A 17,489-nucleotide genomic window follows, 5' to 3' on the forward strand; every position below is an offset into this window, starting at 1 on the left:
AGTTAAAAGTCTGGAAGAAAACACAGTGTGCCAAACATTAACAGTGGCTCTCACTAGATGTATCACTAGATTGTCAGTGTTTTTTAATTTATTCTTTGTACTTTCCTGCATTTTCCAAATTTCCCATAGTAAGTTTATGTTACTTTTACAATGAAGTACTTTCCACCAAAAAAAAAGTTATTAAGAGACAAAAGGGGGAGCTCCCTGGTGGTCCAGCAGTTAGGATCCGGTGCTTTCACTGCCGTGGCCAAGGTTCAATCCCTGGTCGGGGAACTGAGATCCCTCAAGCTGCACAGCACAGCCAAAATTAAAAAAAAAAAAAAAAAAAAAAAAAGAGAGAGAGAGAGACAAAAGGGGGAAAAAAAGAAAGAAAAGCAAGGGCTGTTTCTCTCTCTAAGAAAGAGAGTTCTGGGTAGTGAATACAAACTTTCCTGTGAACCTTAACACTATATCACTCCTAAAAAACAGCTACTGAAAATGGAAATGAGTTTTAAGTAATGACAAAGATAAACCAGGTGGTCCTGTTAAATTGTGATCATAAGAGAAAAAGCAAATATCTAGTGAAAGATGGGTGATATTTCTCTGTCACAGTTAGGTCTTCCTGGAGCTTTCCTGATTCAGTTGAAATTTCTGATCTCCTAATGTTTTCATCCTCAATTGTTTCCTAAATGAATGCCATTGAATTATTTCAGAATAAGACTGCAGTGGCTTTATCCCAACCAATAAAGACGTTAAAACATGGCCTTACCTTTTTCGTTTTTGTGAAAGACACAGTGATTGTGGAGAAGATGCTCTACTTGGCTCATCAGCTAATGTAGCCAAAATAAAGTTGGCTTCCAATAACATATCGTCAATGCTTAAAGCCAAGGGTCTAAAAAAGGCAAAGTCAGAGCAAACATCACACTCATCACACTCACACTCATTTTCTGATGGACATTGGAAAAACATTAAAAAAAATGATACTTTAATTTTGGAGTAAAAAGAAACAGTAAAAGTCTTGTCTTTTCACAAATTGAGACAGTCCTAAGAACTAAAAGGGTCCTTAGAAATCATCACATCCAATTTCATAAAACACATTCATCCTAGCCCAATCTCTCTGAAATTTTAGTTCTGAAATATCATATAAAGTACCATAGTTTCACAGAGATTTAACTTGTTTAAGCCATGTATAATTTTCTAATTTGGCAATTTATTCAGTATGTCAAGTTTATAAATGTTTTTACTCTTCAGAGTAAAATATATCTTTCTAAATCAAGTTACCAATAAAAAGAACTCTAGGTTATGACATCTTTCAAAATTTTAGTTTGATAAGTGTTGCTAGTAAAGTTAAGGAATTCCTGAGGTGTGAATTAATTGCAAAGTGAACCAAAGGGTTTTATTATTAATCTATGACAAAAGAGAAAGAAACAAACTCAGAAATTTCCCAAGAACCTACTTCCCAGGAAAATCAAAATGAATGGCTATAGGAGCATGTGTAGCTTCTGAAAATGTCAGCATTCCCTGAAAGGAAAAAAAGGGGAAAAATGTGAAATCTTTATTAAAAATTGCCAATGATAATTCTAATTGGACACAAATTTTGGTTTACCTTCAGTTCTTTGAAGCAAAATGTTATTTCAGTGTTGACTCCAATTTGAAAGAAGTCAAACTCATCTGGCCCAACAAACATCTCACTGTATACAGAATTGGTCAAATCTGCTCAGTGTTACAGGAAAGTAAAGAATAAAATTAGTTCCAGAGGTATTTGTTAAATTTTGATAAGAAAATATAAGCATAAGTGATAAGTTAAAAATAGCCACAAATTCTCTGACATTCCTTCATTGAGAGGTGGGGTCTGTGTCCCCTCCCCATGAATCTGGGGTGAGTGGGCTCTTCGTCTGCTCTCACCAATAGGATATGGTGGAGTGACCTGGTGCTAGTTTCTGGTCTGGGCCCAGACCTTAAGAGACTTGAGAGACTGGCAGCCTCCACTTCCTCAATTCCTCAATCCCACAAGCCACACAGGGCAGCCAAAAAAAAAAAAAAAAAAAGTAAAGATCAACTTAGAATGGGAGAAAATATTTGAAATCATATATGTGAAAAGGAGAGAAAAATAAAAAGACAAATAACTCAAGTGAAAATTAAGGGATGTGAACAGACATTTCTCCAAAGAAGATATACAAATAAGCAATAAGAACACACAAAAAGATACTCAACATCATTAGTTGCTAGAGAAATGAAAATCAAAACCACAATAAGACAACACTTCACACCCACTAGGATGGCTATTGTCCAAAAGACAGACAATAACAGAGGTGTTGAATTTTTTTTTCCCCCAGAGGTGTCGAATTTTTTTCCCTAATATTTTATTAAACTTTTATGTGCATTTTAAAAAATGAAAACATGATCATACTATGCATACCATTTTATAATCTATTCAATAATATATCCTATTTTTCCATGTCAGTAAGTACATTTTCCTAATTATTTATGTGTGTTGCTGTTTTGTGTTTTCCACTACAAAATTAACTTCAATAAACATCTTTGACATACACACTCAGAGAGAAAGAAATGTATATATACACACACACACAAGACTTCTTTTTCTTTTTTTTTTTTTTGGTCATGCCACATGGCTTGCAGGATCTCAGTTTCCTGACCAGGGCCTGAACCTAGGCCACAGCAGCGAAAGCACCAGACCCTAACCATTAGGCCACCAGGGAACTCCCAAGACTACTTTTAATAGCTTCATAGTATTTCACCAATCTCCTGTTGTCAGATCTAAGGTATATAGAAAGAGATGAACCAAACTATTGAGTACTTGTCTGTAGACAGTGGGATTTCAGGTGACTTTATTAGTGCTTTTTATGTGTTTTTAATTTTCTTCAATGAACATGAATTGTGTAAGTGTAAGAACAAAGGAGAAATGGTACATATATTTTAAAAGGATCAAACAATACCTTACAGATACCTTCATCTCAATCAAGAAGGCTCATGTCATGACTTGTGGTTGCTGGGGGCGGCGGGGTGGGGGGGTGTTGCTGGATTGGGAGATTGGGACTAGAAGATGCAAACTATTATACAGAGAATGGATAAACAACAAGGTCCTACTGTATAGCACAGGGAACTATGTTCAGTATCCTGTAATAAACCATAATGGAAAAGAATATGAAACAGAATATTTTTAAAATTAATTTAAAAAAAAGAAGGCTCATGTCACTCCCAGTGTGCTGGCGTAGAGTAAGTTCAATAATAAAGTTAAACAATTGGGTCCCCAGTCAACCATAACTATAACTACTCATTAGAAAGCTGCTCACAAGGGACAGTGTCTGAATAAATGGCCATTTATTCAGAGATGGCATTATGAATATAAAACAGACCCTTTCACTAGCCAAGCATATATTTTCCAGATCATGCACCCCTGAGTGCCAAAACAGAATGCTAGATGGGACTTTGAGAGAAGCAATAAGAGCACAGTGGTAATGAGACTAAGCCCTGGAGACTGTCTATATTCAGATCATAATCCACCACTTATTAACTGTGTGACAGCAGGCAAGTCACTTAGTTTCTCTGTGCTTCATATTCTTCATATAGAAAATGGGGATACTAATAGTACCTACATCACAGACTTGTTACAAAGATCAAATGGATTCAGAAATGTAAACCATTTAAAACAGAACCTGGCACAAACTAGACCCTGCAAAGTTGTCTGACACAACTTAAGCCCTGGTTATACTGGTTTTTCACTTCAAAATAATGTTTCTTCCTTTGTATTCTTTCTATACTGCTATCACCAAAAAAAAAAAAAAAAAAAAAATCCAAGGTCAAAGAGTCTCAGACAAGTGGTGCCCAAAATACCCTAGTAAATTTCCTTAATAGCAAAACTCCTGACTTAATAATGCTTTAGTTTCTCCATTCCATCTGTATAACTCTTAGAAAAGCTGACTTAATATTCATGTTGGGGCTTCCCTGGTGGTGCAGTGGTTAAGAATCCTCCTGCCAATGCAGAGGACACGGGTTTGAGCCCTGGTCCAGGAAGGTCCCACATGCCGCAGATCAACTAAGCCCGTGCACCACAACTACTGAGCCTGCGCTCTAGAGCCCGCCAGCCACAACTACTGAGCCCATGTGCCACAACTACTAAAGCCCACGCACCTAGAACCCATGCTCCGCAACAAGAGAAGCCACAGCAATGAGAAGCCCACGCATTGCGAGGAAGAATAGCCCCCCCTCGCCACAACTAGAGAAAACCCGCGCACAGCAACGAAGACCCAATGCAGCCAAAAATAAAATAAATAAATTTATAAAAATAATATTTCATTCAGTAAGAAATATTCACATTTTCTGCCCTATATATTTGCCATCTGGAATATCTTACATTTCTAACTTAAAGTTACTTTTCCTTTTTATGTGGTCAAAGATCATCTCAACTGGATTGCTGGCCTCTTAATTTTTCTTTATGCTAAATACAAAGGATGAGAAATAGACCTTAAAATTTAACTGAAAAAAATTTTTTCTCAGTAACCATTCTAATTTTTTTTAAATAAATTTATTTATTTGTTTATTTATTTTTGGCTGTTTTGGGTCTTCATTGCTGCGCGCGGGCTTTCTCTAGTTGCGGCGAGCAGGGGCTACTCTTCCTCACGGTGCACAGGTTTCTCATTGCGGTGGCTTCTCTTTGTTGCGGAGCACGGGCTCTAGGCACGCGGGCTTCAGTAGTTGTGGCACTCGGGCTCAGTAGTTGTGGCTCGTGGGTTAGTTGCTCTGCGGCATGTGGATCTTCCCGGACCAGGGCTCGAACTCATGTCCCCTGCATTGGCCAGGTGGGCTCTTAACCACTGTGCAACCAGGGAAGTCCCATTCTCCTAATTTTAAAACAATCTGAATTTCAAAGCCAAGTATTTTAACTACTGATTGTGACAAATTTCTCAGGTCTCTTAAAAATTTTAATGATCTTTCTACATTTTACTGCCTTTTAGACAAGAAAAAGTATTATGTCACTAATATTTACTGTATAACCGTAATCAGGAAACCCAGGAAGTAATATTCCATCAAAGCACAGTGACACATATAATCCTTACCTATTGATTCCTCATTAGAACTCTTAATGCAAACGTTCAGTGGAGTAACAGCAAGAGTAACTTCCTCTTGACTCGATGTAAAAAGAACAATTGCCTCAGCAAGCACTCTATAAAATGTAAGGAACAGTAGTACATTATTTGAAGAACAAACAGAAAGAAATTATCATATTAAATGGGACTCATCTTTAACTTGGAAACAAATAGGTTAATTGTCCTGGATTTAGAAAAATCTACCCTAAAGACCTATCTTCATTCTTCTATATGAGCTGCTATATTTTTAGCATATCTTGTTTTGTTTTGTTTGCGGTACACCGGCCTCTCACTGTTGTGAGAGGCCCTAGTATATCTTAAAATTACATTAGGAATCCCCTGGCAGTCCAGTGGTTAGGACCCGGCGCTTTCACTGCTGGGGGCTGGGATCAATCCTTGGTTGGGGAACTAAGATTCTGAAAGCCACTTGGCTGCGGCCAAAAAAAGAGAAAGAATTACAACATCATTTGAAGGCCAAGAGAATAGCAAAATATATTCTAAGTAAAACATGTGAAAACTGCAGAATAAACCAAACACTAGAATAAAATATCTTTAATTCTATGCTTTCACATACCCAATACATTTTTTAACAAAAATGACCTGGAATCATACTCCTAAGGGAGATAGTAGAAAATGGAGATGTTCAAACAGAACTGGGGTGAACTATGCTGGAGACGCAGTTGAGGGGTAGAGGTTTACAAGCAGTCTGCTGCCTGTATTCTCTTTCCCTTTGTCACTTGTCCTAGATTATTAACTATTTCTTTCAAGGTTGTCCTGACATCCCAAATGCCTTTCATCCTGGGCTCCCTTTTTTAAAACCTCTTTATTGAGATATAATTCACGTTCTACACAATTCACAGATTTAAAATAGTTTGATTTGCATTTCCCTAACAACAAATAGTGTTGATCATCTTTTCATGTGCTTGTTGGCCATTTGCATACGTTCTTTGGAAAAATATCCATTCAAATCCTTTGCCCATTTTTTAGTTAGGTTATTTATTATCTTTTTATTATTGCATTAAAAGCTCTGGCCTATTTTTTGTTTGTTTTGTTTTGTTCTTCATTGCTGCGCACAGGCTTTCTCTAGTTGCGGCAAGCCGGGGCTACTCTTCGTTGTGGTGCATGGGCTTCTCATTGTGGTGGCTTCTCCTGTTGCAAAGCACGGGCTCTAGGCACGTGGGCTTCAGTAGTTGTGGCACATGGGCTCAGTAGTTGTGGCTCACGGGCTCTAGAACGCAGGCTCAGTAGCTGTGGCACTGGGGCTTAGCTGCTCCATAGCATGTGGGATCTTCCCAGACCAGGGCTCAAACCCATGTCCCCTGCATTGGCAGGCGGATTCTTAACCACTGCGCCACCAGGGAAGCCCCGGCCTATTTTTAAATTAAGGTGATGTCAGATAAAAATGAGATTCTTAGAATTTCTGTAATGTTAGTGTTAACCTGCTACTAGACATTAGATTAGCAGAGTTTCTCGATGCCAAAATGTCAGGAACACCTACCAAATTAATCTGGAAACTTTTCCATTGTTAAGGGAGAGGTGTTGTACAAGATATTAAACAACCTGATACCAAAAATGACAACATGAATGTGCAATTAAAAAAGGAAGAAAAATACAAATTGCTAATAAATATATGAAAAGATGTTCAAACTCCCTAGTAATAAAATAAACACCAAAAAATGACTTTTTTAGATATATATTTAAAAAAAAGACTATGTCTTCCATAATAGGAGTTTCCTTCTCTCTTTCCCTCTCTCTCTCTCTGGTTACCAGTTGCCATGTTGTGAGGACAATCGGCCAGCCTACAAAGAGGCCTGCATGGTGAGGAACTGAGGCCTACCAGCAACCGCATGGGTGAGCTTAGAAGCTGACTTTCTGAGGCCTCCCACAGCCATGTCAGTGAGCTTGGGAATGAATTTCTCCAAGTTCAGCCTTCAGATGAGACCACAGCCCTGGCTGATGGCTTGACTTCAACCTCATGAGAAACCTTGAGCCAAAAGCACCCAGCTAAGCCACACTTATTATTTTGAAGTAATAAACATCTGGTTTTTTTTAAAGCTTTAAGTTATGGGGAAATTTGCTTCACAGAAATAGGTAACTAATAACTCTATCTTATGCACTACTAGCAGCATTGTTTGTGATGGCAAAAAGTCGGAAACAACCAACTTTTTCACTAATAGGGTAATGGGCAACTAAATTATGGTTCACTCATACAATTAAAAATTATGCAATCATTAAAAAGAATAAAATTGATTTAACTAAACTGACATAGACACTATAAAAGGAAGTTGCCAAACAATAAGGATAGTAGGACATTTTCTTTTAAAAAACTATGTATGTGTCTAGTAGGTGATATAAATTTGAGAGAGAAGGAGAAAAAGAGAGAAAGAAAGATATCCATAGCTATAGGGAAAAAGAAAGTTATAGAAAGACTGGCTATAAATAGAAGATGATGTAGAAGGATTACACCAAATTGTTAATAGATATTAAACCCCTGCCAAGTGGGATATATGAGGCAAGTAGAGGAGAAAGACTTCCATTTTTCATCTCTGCACTCTTCTATAAATTTTAGATGTATTGCAAGGAGCATGTATTTCTTTTGTAATTAAAAAAAATAAGGATAAAATATCTTTTGGTTTACAAAGTAATTAATGTTTAAGCTACAGCTTAACTGAAAAACTGAGTACCTTTCACTGACAAATATGTACCACTCATTCTCTAGAAAAAACAAACAAACAAACACTTAGGGATAAAATCAGTTCATGTAAAAAATGTTAAAATTTCCTCATGCTGTGTGTGTTAAGACTCAGATAGAAGGCACCATATAAATGCAAAGTATTATTAGATAATATATTTTTCTCTTAATACCACTTGATGTAGAAAGCCACTGATGGGATACTTCTAGAACATTTTGGCCACTAAATTATTATTTCTACCATTAGGCAGTTATTATCTACTTTTATCTTTCTCAAGGTTTCCTCTTGATCCTGTAAGGTGATTTCTACAAGTCCAGTGTTAGCTTAAAAAAATGTAACTGATTTAAAAGCTCTAGGCTATTAATTCTTTACTCTGTGACCATAATATATTCAGAAAAATAAAAATAAACAACAGAGAACTCATTACCTTGGTTGAATCACTAGTGTATTAGAACACATATTCTTTTCAAAAATAACTTGCAAAGGCTGACTTTCTTGAAAACACACATTATGAATCCTTTTAAGACCTTAAAAATAATAAAGCAACCCGTTAATAATTTTAAGTGCAAAATTAACAGATTTTTTAAAGTCTTTAAGTTTCAGAGCCATATTAAAATAATAAAATTAAAGTAATATTTAATATCTGACAGGTGCACAAAGCTTACAAGAAGTACTATCCCTTAATGAATGTGTTTATCGCTCCCTAGTGGACACCATGTAACACGTCACACCCTCCAACCAATTAGGCAGTAGAGTTCCCACATTCTTTTGAAATACAGGTAATTTCTTAAATTGTGTGTAAAATAGTAATTGCCCACTACAGATCATATATCTATGATTCTTTCTCAGTATTTTTCATCCAAACTGATATTTTTGGATGGGAACTTTAAAAGTAAAACCTGAGCATCCAGTCTGTGAATTCTTTCCCTCTGAGAGGAGGAGAGGAGTGTGGAGCAATAATGGCTACGGCCCAATGTACCAGCAACTGCAGGATATGTTGGACGTACATTACCTCTGATCCTCACAATATGCCTGTGGGATAGGTACTTGATCTCAGAAAAGGAAATTATAGCTCTAGCTCTGTTAAATGACTTCAAGGCTATGCTGTTTTAACAAGTATAGCTAGAATTTGAATCTAAGTTTGTTTTATCTCTCTCTTTTCTTTTTTTCTGAATCTGAGTTTGAATATGGAGCCCGTGTAATAAAATCCAGGTGGTCTATAACTTTCTACAGCATAATAATGTTACAATGAGAATCAAAAGGATTCACTATAAACAACATTTCTCAACTTATTTTTTAACTGAATTAACAACACAGCAATATTTATTATTTTCATAAATATTTACTAAGCACTTACTGTGTACGAGGCTGATCAGTTGCTCCTATTTGTTGTTTCGTTGTGGTTTTTTGACTGTGCAGTGAGGCATGTGTGACCTTCCTGACCAGGGATCGAACCTGTGCCCACTGCATTGGGAGTGCAGAGTCTTAACCACTGGACTGCCAGGGAAGTCCCTGACCACTTAGTTGTTTTGTTTTCTTTTTTAAAATTAATTAGTTAATTATTTTTTTGGCTGTGTTCGGTCTTTGTTGCTGCGTACAGTCTTTCTCTAGTTGCGGCGAGTGGGGGCTACTCTTCGTTGTGGTGCATGGGCTTCTCGTTCAGTGGCTTCTCTTGTTGTGGAGCATGGGCTCTAGGCATGCAGGCTTCAGTAGTTGTGGCATGCAGGCTCAGTAGTTGCGGCTCACGGGCTTAGTTGCTCTGCGGCATGTGTAATTTTCCCGGACCAGGGCTCTAACCTGTGTTCCCTGCATTGGCAGGCGATTTCTTAACCACTGCGCCACCAAGGAATTCCTGATCAGTTAGTTTTTAATGGATAACAAACCACAAAATTTAATCAGAAATTTAGTGGCTCAAAATAACAAACGTTTGTTATTTCTAACAATTCAGCTGAGTGGCTCCTCTGGTTTGGGTTGGCTTAGCTGTGGCTGGATCATTTTCAATAGCCTCACATTCATTTCTGGCACCTCACAGTTGGGACAACAGGGACAGCCGGGATGGCTGGGGCCTCTCACCACATGGTCTCCAATCTTCCAGGAGTCTGCGCTGGGCTGTGCTTATTCTCATGCCGATGGAAATGTTCTTAGTTTAACAGTGGAAGCTGACAGGCCTCTTAAGGCCTAGGCTCGGAACACAACGTCACTTCTAGTGCATTCTATTGATATCAAAGCAACTCCAAGGCCAGCTGAGATTCAAAGTAGGGAAACACACAGGGACGAATTTTGGAGCTGTGGACTAGCAAAGAACAACTCAGACAAAAATTTCTGACCTCACAGAGCTTACATTCTAGCGAAGGGAGGCAAACAATAAGAAAATCAAAAGCACTTCCCTGGTGGTCCAGTTGTTAAGACTCTGCGCTTCCACTGCAGAGGGCACAGGTTTGCTCCCTGGTCAGGGAACTAAGATCCTGCATGCCGTGCAGTGCAGCCAAAAAAAGAAAAAGTAAAATAATTGGTCTGTCACATAGTGATAAGTAGTACAGGAAAAAAAGGAAAGCTGAAAGGGGGCCGGGGCGTGCCGGTGGTGGTGGGCAAAAATTTCAAATAAGGAGGTCAAGGAAGACCTCATGGAAAAGATGCCATTTGAGCAAGACTGAAGGAGGTCTTTGAAAGAGCAAGCCATGTGCTATCTGGAGAAGGAGCTTGCTAGGCAGAGGGAACAGGGGCCCAGCCTGGGACTCCCAGATCATGTGGGACCTTACCAGCCATTGTAAGATCTTTGACTTTTACCTTGGGTAAAATGGTGAGCTTTTTGAGAGTTTTAAGCACTGGAGTGACATAATCTGACCTATTTTAAAGGGATTACTGTGGCTGCTATTTTGTGAAGACAAAAAGCTCAAAAGTTGGTATATCTTACCTATTTTAAAACATATTTTCAAGTTACTTTTTGATGGATAGGTAATAGAAGGTAATAGATGTACACGGTATAAAATTCAAAAGATACCAAAGAATAGACATTGAAAATAAGTCACCCTCCACCTCTGACTCCGGCCACCCCAGTACCCTCCTCAGAGGTAACTACGGTTACCAGTTGCTTAGGTAATCTTCAGAAATAGCCCATGCATATACAAGCACAATCATATCTCTATAACAAATACCTGACTTGGGTGAATGTTCTATTGGCATTGCCGAGGATGTCCAAGCTGAGAAATGCCTTATTTCTTTGTTATCTCCGATGCTTTTTTCTTGCTACTTGCTTCCTTCCCCTTTTTCCTTAACACACACTAAACACTTTCAGTCTATACCTTTGACCACGCTGCTCCCTCATCATAGAATGCCTTCCCATTTCTGACTATTAGAAATTTAGCCCAGGACCAGATGGCTTCACAGGCAAATTCTATCAAACATTTAGAGAAGAGCTAACACATATCCTTCTCAAACTCTTCCAAAATATAGCAGAGGGAGGAACACTCCCAAACTCATTCTATGAGGTCACCATCACCCTGATACCAAAACCAGACAAAGGTGTCACAAGGAAAGAATACTACAGGCCAATATCACTGATGAACATAGATGCAAAAATCCTCAACAAAATACTAGCAAACAGAATCCAACAACACATTAAAAGGATCATACACCATGATCAAGTGGGGTTTATCCCAGGAATGCAAGGATTCTTCAATATATGCAAATAAGTCAATGTGATACACCATATTAACAAATTGAAGGAGAAAAACCATATGATCATCTCAAAAGATGCAGAAAAAGCTTTCAAAAAATTCAACACCTGTTTATGATAAAAACCCTCCAGAAAGTAGGCATAGAAGGAACTCACCTCAACATAATAAAGGCCATCATATATGACAAACCCACAGCCAACATCGTTCTCAATGGTGAAAAACTGAAACCATTTCCACTAAGATCAGGAACAAGACAAGGTTGCCCACTCTCACCACTCTTATTCAACATAGTTTTGCAAGTTTTAGCCACAGCAATCAGAGAAGAAAAAGAAATAAAAGGAATCCAAATCAGAAAAGAAGTAAAGCTGTCTCTGTTTGCAGATGACATGATACTATATAGAGAGAATCCTAAAGATGCTACCAGAAAACTACTAGAGCTAATCAATGAATTTGGTAAAGCAGCAGGATACAAAATTAATGCACAGAAATCTCTTGCATTCCTAGATGCTAATGATGAAAAACCTGAAAGAGAAATTAAGGAAACACTCCCATTTACCATTGCAACAAAAAGAATAAAATACCTAGGAATAAACCTACCTAAGGAGACGAAAGACCTGTATGCAAAAAACTATAAGACACTGATGAAAGAAATTAAAGATGATACAAACAGATGGAGAGATATACCATGTCCTTGGATTGGAAGAATCAACATTGTGAAAATGACTATACTACCCGAAGCAATCTACAGATTCAATGCAATCCCTATCAAACTACCAATGACATTTTTCACAGAACTAGAACAAAAAATTTCACAATTTGTATGGAAACACAAAAGACCCCAAATAAACAAGCAAACTTTTTTTTTTTTTGCTGTACAGTGGGCCTATCACTGTTGTGGCCTCTCCCACTGCGGAGCACAGGCTCCGGACGCACAGGCTCAGGCCATGGCCCACGGGCCCAGCTGCTCCACGGCATGTGGGATCCTCCCAGACTGGGGCACAAACCTGTATCCCCTGCATTGGCAGGCGGACTCTCAACCACTGCGCCACCAGGGAAGCCCACCAAGCAATCTTAAGAAAGAAAAACAGAGTTGGAGGAATCAGGCTCCTTGATTTCAGACTATACTACAAAGCTACAGTAATCAAGACAGTATGATACTGGCACAAAAACAGAAATATAGATCAATGGAACAGAATAGAAAGCCCAGAGGTAAACCCATGCACATATGGTCACCTTATTTGTGATCTGAAGGCAAAAATATACAATGGAGAAAAGACAGCCTTTTCAATAAATGGTGCTGGGAAAACTGGACAGCTACATCTAAAAGAATGAAATTAGAATGCTCCCTAACAGCATATACAAAAATAAACTCAAAATGGATTAAAGACCTAAATGTAAGGCCAGACACTATAAAAGTCTTAAAGGAAAACATAGGCAGAACACTCTATGACATAAATCACAGCAAGATCCTTTTTGACCCACCTCCTAGAGAAATGGAAATAAAAACAAAAATAAACAAATGGGACCTAATGAAACTTCAAAGCTTTTGCACAGCAAAGGAAACCATAAACAAGACAAAAAGACAATCCTCAGAATGGAGGAACATATTTGCAAATGAAGAAAATATTTGCAAACGACAAAGGATTAATCTCCAAAATTTACAAGCAGCTCATGCAGCTCAATATCAAAAAAACAAACAACCCAATCCAAAAATGGACAGAAGACCTAAATAGACATTTATCCAAAGAAGATACACAGATAGCCAACAAACACGTGAAAGAATGCTCAACATCACTAATCATTAGAGAAATGCAAATCAAAACTACAATGAGGTATCACCTCACACCAGTCAGAATGGCCATCATCAAAAAATCTAGAAACAATAAATGCTGGAGATGGTGTGGAGAAAAGGGAACCCTCTTGCACTGTTGGTGGGAATGTAAATTGATACAGCCACTATGGAGAACGGTATGGATGTTCCTTAAAAAACTAAAAATAGAACAACCACACGACCCAGCAATCCCACCACTGGGCATGTGCCCTGAGAAAACCATAATTCAAAAAGAGTCATGTACCACAGTGTTCATTGCAGCACTATTTACAATAGCCAGAACATGGGACCAACCTAAATGTCCATCGACAGATGAATGGATAAAGAAGATGTGGCACATATATACAATGGCATATTACTCAGTCATAAAAAGAAACGAAATTGAGTTATTTGTAGTGAGGTGGATGGACCTAGAGTCTGTCATACAGAGTGAAGTAAGTTAGAAAGAGAAAAACAAATACCGTATGCTAACACATATATATGGAGTCTAAAAAAAATGGTTATGAAGAACCTAGGGGCAGGGCAGGAATAAAGACGCAGACGTAGAGAATGGACTTGAGGACACAGGGAGGGGGAAGGGTAAGCTGTGATGAAGTGAGAGAGTGGCATGGACATATATACACTACCAAATGTAAAACAGATAGCTAGTGGGAAGCAGCCGCATAGCACAGGGAGATCAACTCGGTGCTTTGTGACCACCTAGAGGGGTGGGATAGGGAGGGGGGAGGGAGACGCAAGAGGGAGAAGATATGGGGAAATATGTATACGTATAGCTGATTCACTTTGTTATAAAGCATAAACTAACACACCATTGTAAAGCAGTTATACTCCAATAAAGACGTTTAAAAAGAAAAGAAAAGAAATTTACCCACATGTGATGCTACCACCCAGATAGCCCTTCCTCTTCACCTTTCTCTCCTTTGAATCTCTTGCCCAAGTACATCCATTGTGCTCTTTTTATTTTATTTTATTTTTATTTTTGGGGGGTACGTGGGCCTCTCACTGTTGTGGCCTCTCCCGTTGCGGAGCACAGGCTCCGGACGCGCAGGCTCAGCGGCCATGGCTCACGGGCCCAGCCGCTCCGCGGCACGTGGGATCTTCCCGGACCGGGGCACGAACCCGTGTCCCCTGCATCGGCAGGCGGACTCTCAACCACTGCACCACCAGGGAAGCCCCATTGTGCTCTTTTTAAAGCAACTTGTCTTGGTGTACCTCTTCATTGTGGTTTTTCTAGTCTTCCAGCTTAATAATAATTTTCCTTGATAGAATGCAAACAGGATAAAAATTTAGAAGTCCTGTTTCCTCTGTGTCATTTATTGATTTTATCTAGTGCTGCACAAAGTACTGGACTATAAGAGACAAGGAATTTTCACCAGAATTTCTTCCTTCATTGAGGAAGTCTCACTATTGAAACAAAAACCAAACAGCTGAACTAAAGAGAATGCCTAGTAATGTGGTTGACTTAAATTCTGACATAAGCTCCTTATCTTCTCACAGACCAGTAACAGACAATTTGAGGTCCAGCAGCCCGTCCATGAACCGCTTGAGGAGCACTGCCTTATGCCAGCAGCTGCCAGCCATGGCATATCCCATGCTATGATAGAATTCTGCTTGCCCTTTCATAGCTCAATCTGCAATTTCCCTCAGTGGCTCCAGAGAACTCTTTCAAACTTAAAGAGGTACAGCTAAGGAGCAAGCATTATTTTGTAGATGTTCCATTTGTGGGGTTTTGAATTTCAGAGGTTAGTGATACTTTTAAGTTGGCAAATGTTTCCCAATCCCTTTAAGTTCACTGTTATGCAAGTTTAAAGTCATTAGCATATTTGTAGAATACCCTTTTACAAAACCTTAAAACCGTGAAGTGGAAATTCTGCCCTCTCTTGACACCATGTCATTAATATACATGTATGAATCAGGGTTTTCTTTTCACTCAATAGCCAGTACACCCCTCGTATGGAAGCCCCTCTCTGTCGGAGATCTGTCTTCTTGAGCAGGACAGAACTTATTAGCAGGTGCTTTGGATCAGAGTATGTTCTTCAGGGACAATTCACTGACTCATTTTTAGCCACTCTGGGGCCAGTGCCAATGAAAATACAGAGAATTGATAGAATTATTATTAGGCAGGTAAATATTTCATATGAACCTTGGTTCTTGATGACATAAATCTTTTTTTTTTCCTATTAGCAGATGCTAAATAACCTAAGAAATCACCGTTCTGGAAACCATTTATGGTTAGATTCAGAGAAGTTAGTCTTTTTTAGTGGCTCATGCCTTTGCAATTCTTTTCTATCAATGAAGAGAGCCAAATTTACTTCACTGTCTTTAATTTCTTCCCCAGTTCCAAATATGTATTTCTAGCAGTTTATTGGATATCTCTGCCCAGGTGATTTTTCTCAACTAAATTTGAACAATGTTTCTCCACCAGATTATAAAAATAAAATTGCAAACATAATTTTCTGAGTACATACAGTTTTGGAAAGTATAACTATTTACCCCAATTACTGGGTATCAGCATCTATCCCCTAATTCCCCCTTCCTTCCTGAGCCATCCTTCCCTGTTATGTAGCAGCCATGAGGTTTGGGTGGGACTGACTTCACTTCCAGTATCACCTGTGGGCCCTCATTGGTATAAATCAATTGATGTAATCTTATCCCCCTTGCAGTTGAATTTGGTCCAGATATGGCAATAAGCCAAGGCAATTAGAGAATGGAATTCCCCTGGCTCCCCAGGATTAGTTTAGGTTGGTCCAATCAGAGCAAAGTCAAGCACTTTTGTTCAGTGCATGTATGAAGTATGGCTCTCACTCTCCCAGATGTGAAAGAGCAAGCATGTAGTCCCAGTTGTTGCTACTGCTGCTGCTAGAAGTCACCTCATTATTAAAAGTTTATAAGAGGAGGGAGACGCCAAGAGGGAAGAGATATGGGGATATATGTATATGCATAGCTGATTCACTTTGTCATACAGCAGAAACTAACACACCACTGTAAAGCAATTATACTCCAATAAAGATGTTTTTAAAAAAGTTTTTAAGAGAAGCTGGCCTTAGTATAAATCACATGGAGGAAAGCAGACCTGAGAGAATTTTAAAAAGAAGGAGAAGCAGCTGCTGCAGCCTGGATCAAAACATGCCTATGACCTAATTTTGAACTTTTAGTTTACATGAGCCAATATTCCTCCTTATTGTTTAAGTCAGTTTGAGTTGGATGCTCTGGGTGGTTTTTTTTTTTCCCCTGTTATTTGTAACTTACAGCAGGGGTCCCCATCCCCACCCCACCCCCCGGGGCCGCACAGCAGGAGGTGAGTGGCAGCTGAGCCCCATTGCTACCCATCGCTGGCATTACCACCTGAACCATCCCAATCCTCCCACCCCCGTCCGTGGAAAAATTGTCTTCCATGAAACTGGTCCCTGGTGACAAAAAGGTTGGGGACCACTGACTTACAGCATCCTAACTCATACAACTTCCCTACAAAAGCTCTTAAAAATCAACCAATCACAGATATGTACTGGACATTAATCAAGCCACTTGAGACATACTTAAAAAGCTGAAAAGTTGGTTGTTTAAAATCTAGCTGGGGAATTCCCTGGTGGTCCGGTGGTTAGGACTCCATGCTTTCACTGCCGAGGACCCACGTTCAATCCCTGGTCGGGGATCCAAGATCCTGAAAGCCACGCGGTGCAGCCAAAAAAAATTTTTTTAAATAAAATATTAAAAAATAAAATCTAGCTGGAAATAAGGGATGAGGATAATTGTAATAACACCAGTCACTGATTATTCAGTACTGCTTCTGTGTCAGGCACCACACTAAGTGCTTTACACATGTGATCTCATTTCATCCTCACAACAACCCCAGAATCTGAGGGTAGGTAAGATTATCCCCATTCTAGAGAAAAGAAAATGAAGGTTCAGAGAGCTTATGTACTGTCACAAAGCTAATAAGAATTACAGAAGAATCCACATCCAGACCCGTGAGATATCAGAGCTTGTGGTGCTTTTTGTGTGTGTGTGTGCTTTTTTTAAAAATTTTTACTGAAATACAGTTGATTTACAATGTGTTAGTTTCAGGTGTACAGCAAAGTGATTCAGTTATACATATATATTATTCTTTTTTAGATTCTTTTTCATTATAGCTTATTACAAGATATTAAGTAGAGTTCCCTGTGCTATACAGTAGGTCCTTGCTGGTTATCTATTTTATATA

At 38.8% G+C, this 17,489-nt stretch overlaps 2 protein-coding genes across 6 annotated transcripts in view; one reads left to right on the forward strand and one right to left on the reverse strand.

The window, feature by feature from the left end:
• PPTC7 (protein phosphatase targeting COQ7) overlaps positions 1 to 11,774 on the forward strand; it is a 61,785-nt gene extending 50,011 nt beyond the window's left edge. For 2 of the 3 annotated variants that reach the window (XM_067014608.1, XM_067014611.1), the window contains exon 10: positions 6,858 to 11,774. The gene's annotated coding sequence lies outside the window, so the exon portion shown is untranslated. The remainder of the gene's footprint in view (positions 1 to 6,857) is intronic. The other variant, XM_067014612.1, reaches the window with a different exon arrangement.
• RAD9B (RAD9 checkpoint clamp component B) overlaps positions 1 to 17,489 on the reverse strand; it is a 31,707-nt gene that overhangs the window by 8,505 nt on the left and 5,713 nt on the right. For 2 of the 3 annotated variants that reach the window (XM_067014602.1, XM_059039621.2), the window contains exons 5-9: positions 8,208 to 8,307; positions 5,058 to 5,164; positions 1,586 to 1,692; positions 1,436 to 1,500; positions 749 to 871 (exon numbers count right to left, since the gene is read on the reverse strand). In XM_067014602.1, the coding sequence (XP_066870703.1) occupies positions 749 to 871; positions 1,436 to 1,500; positions 1,586 to 1,692; positions 5,058 to 5,164; positions 8,208 to 8,307 (502 nt within the window). The remainder of the gene's footprint in view (positions 1 to 748; positions 872 to 1,435; positions 1,501 to 1,585; positions 1,693 to 5,057; positions 5,165 to 8,207; positions 8,308 to 17,489) is intronic. The other variant, XM_067014603.1, reaches the window with a different exon arrangement.

This window comes from Kogia breviceps, chromosome 15 (assembly GCF_026419965.1).
Source record: "Kogia breviceps isolate mKogBre1 chromosome 15, mKogBre1 haplotype 1, whole genome shotgun sequence".
In the NCBI taxonomy this organism is placed as follows: domain Eukaryota; kingdom Metazoa; phylum Chordata; class Mammalia; order Artiodactyla; family Physeteridae; genus Kogia; species Kogia breviceps.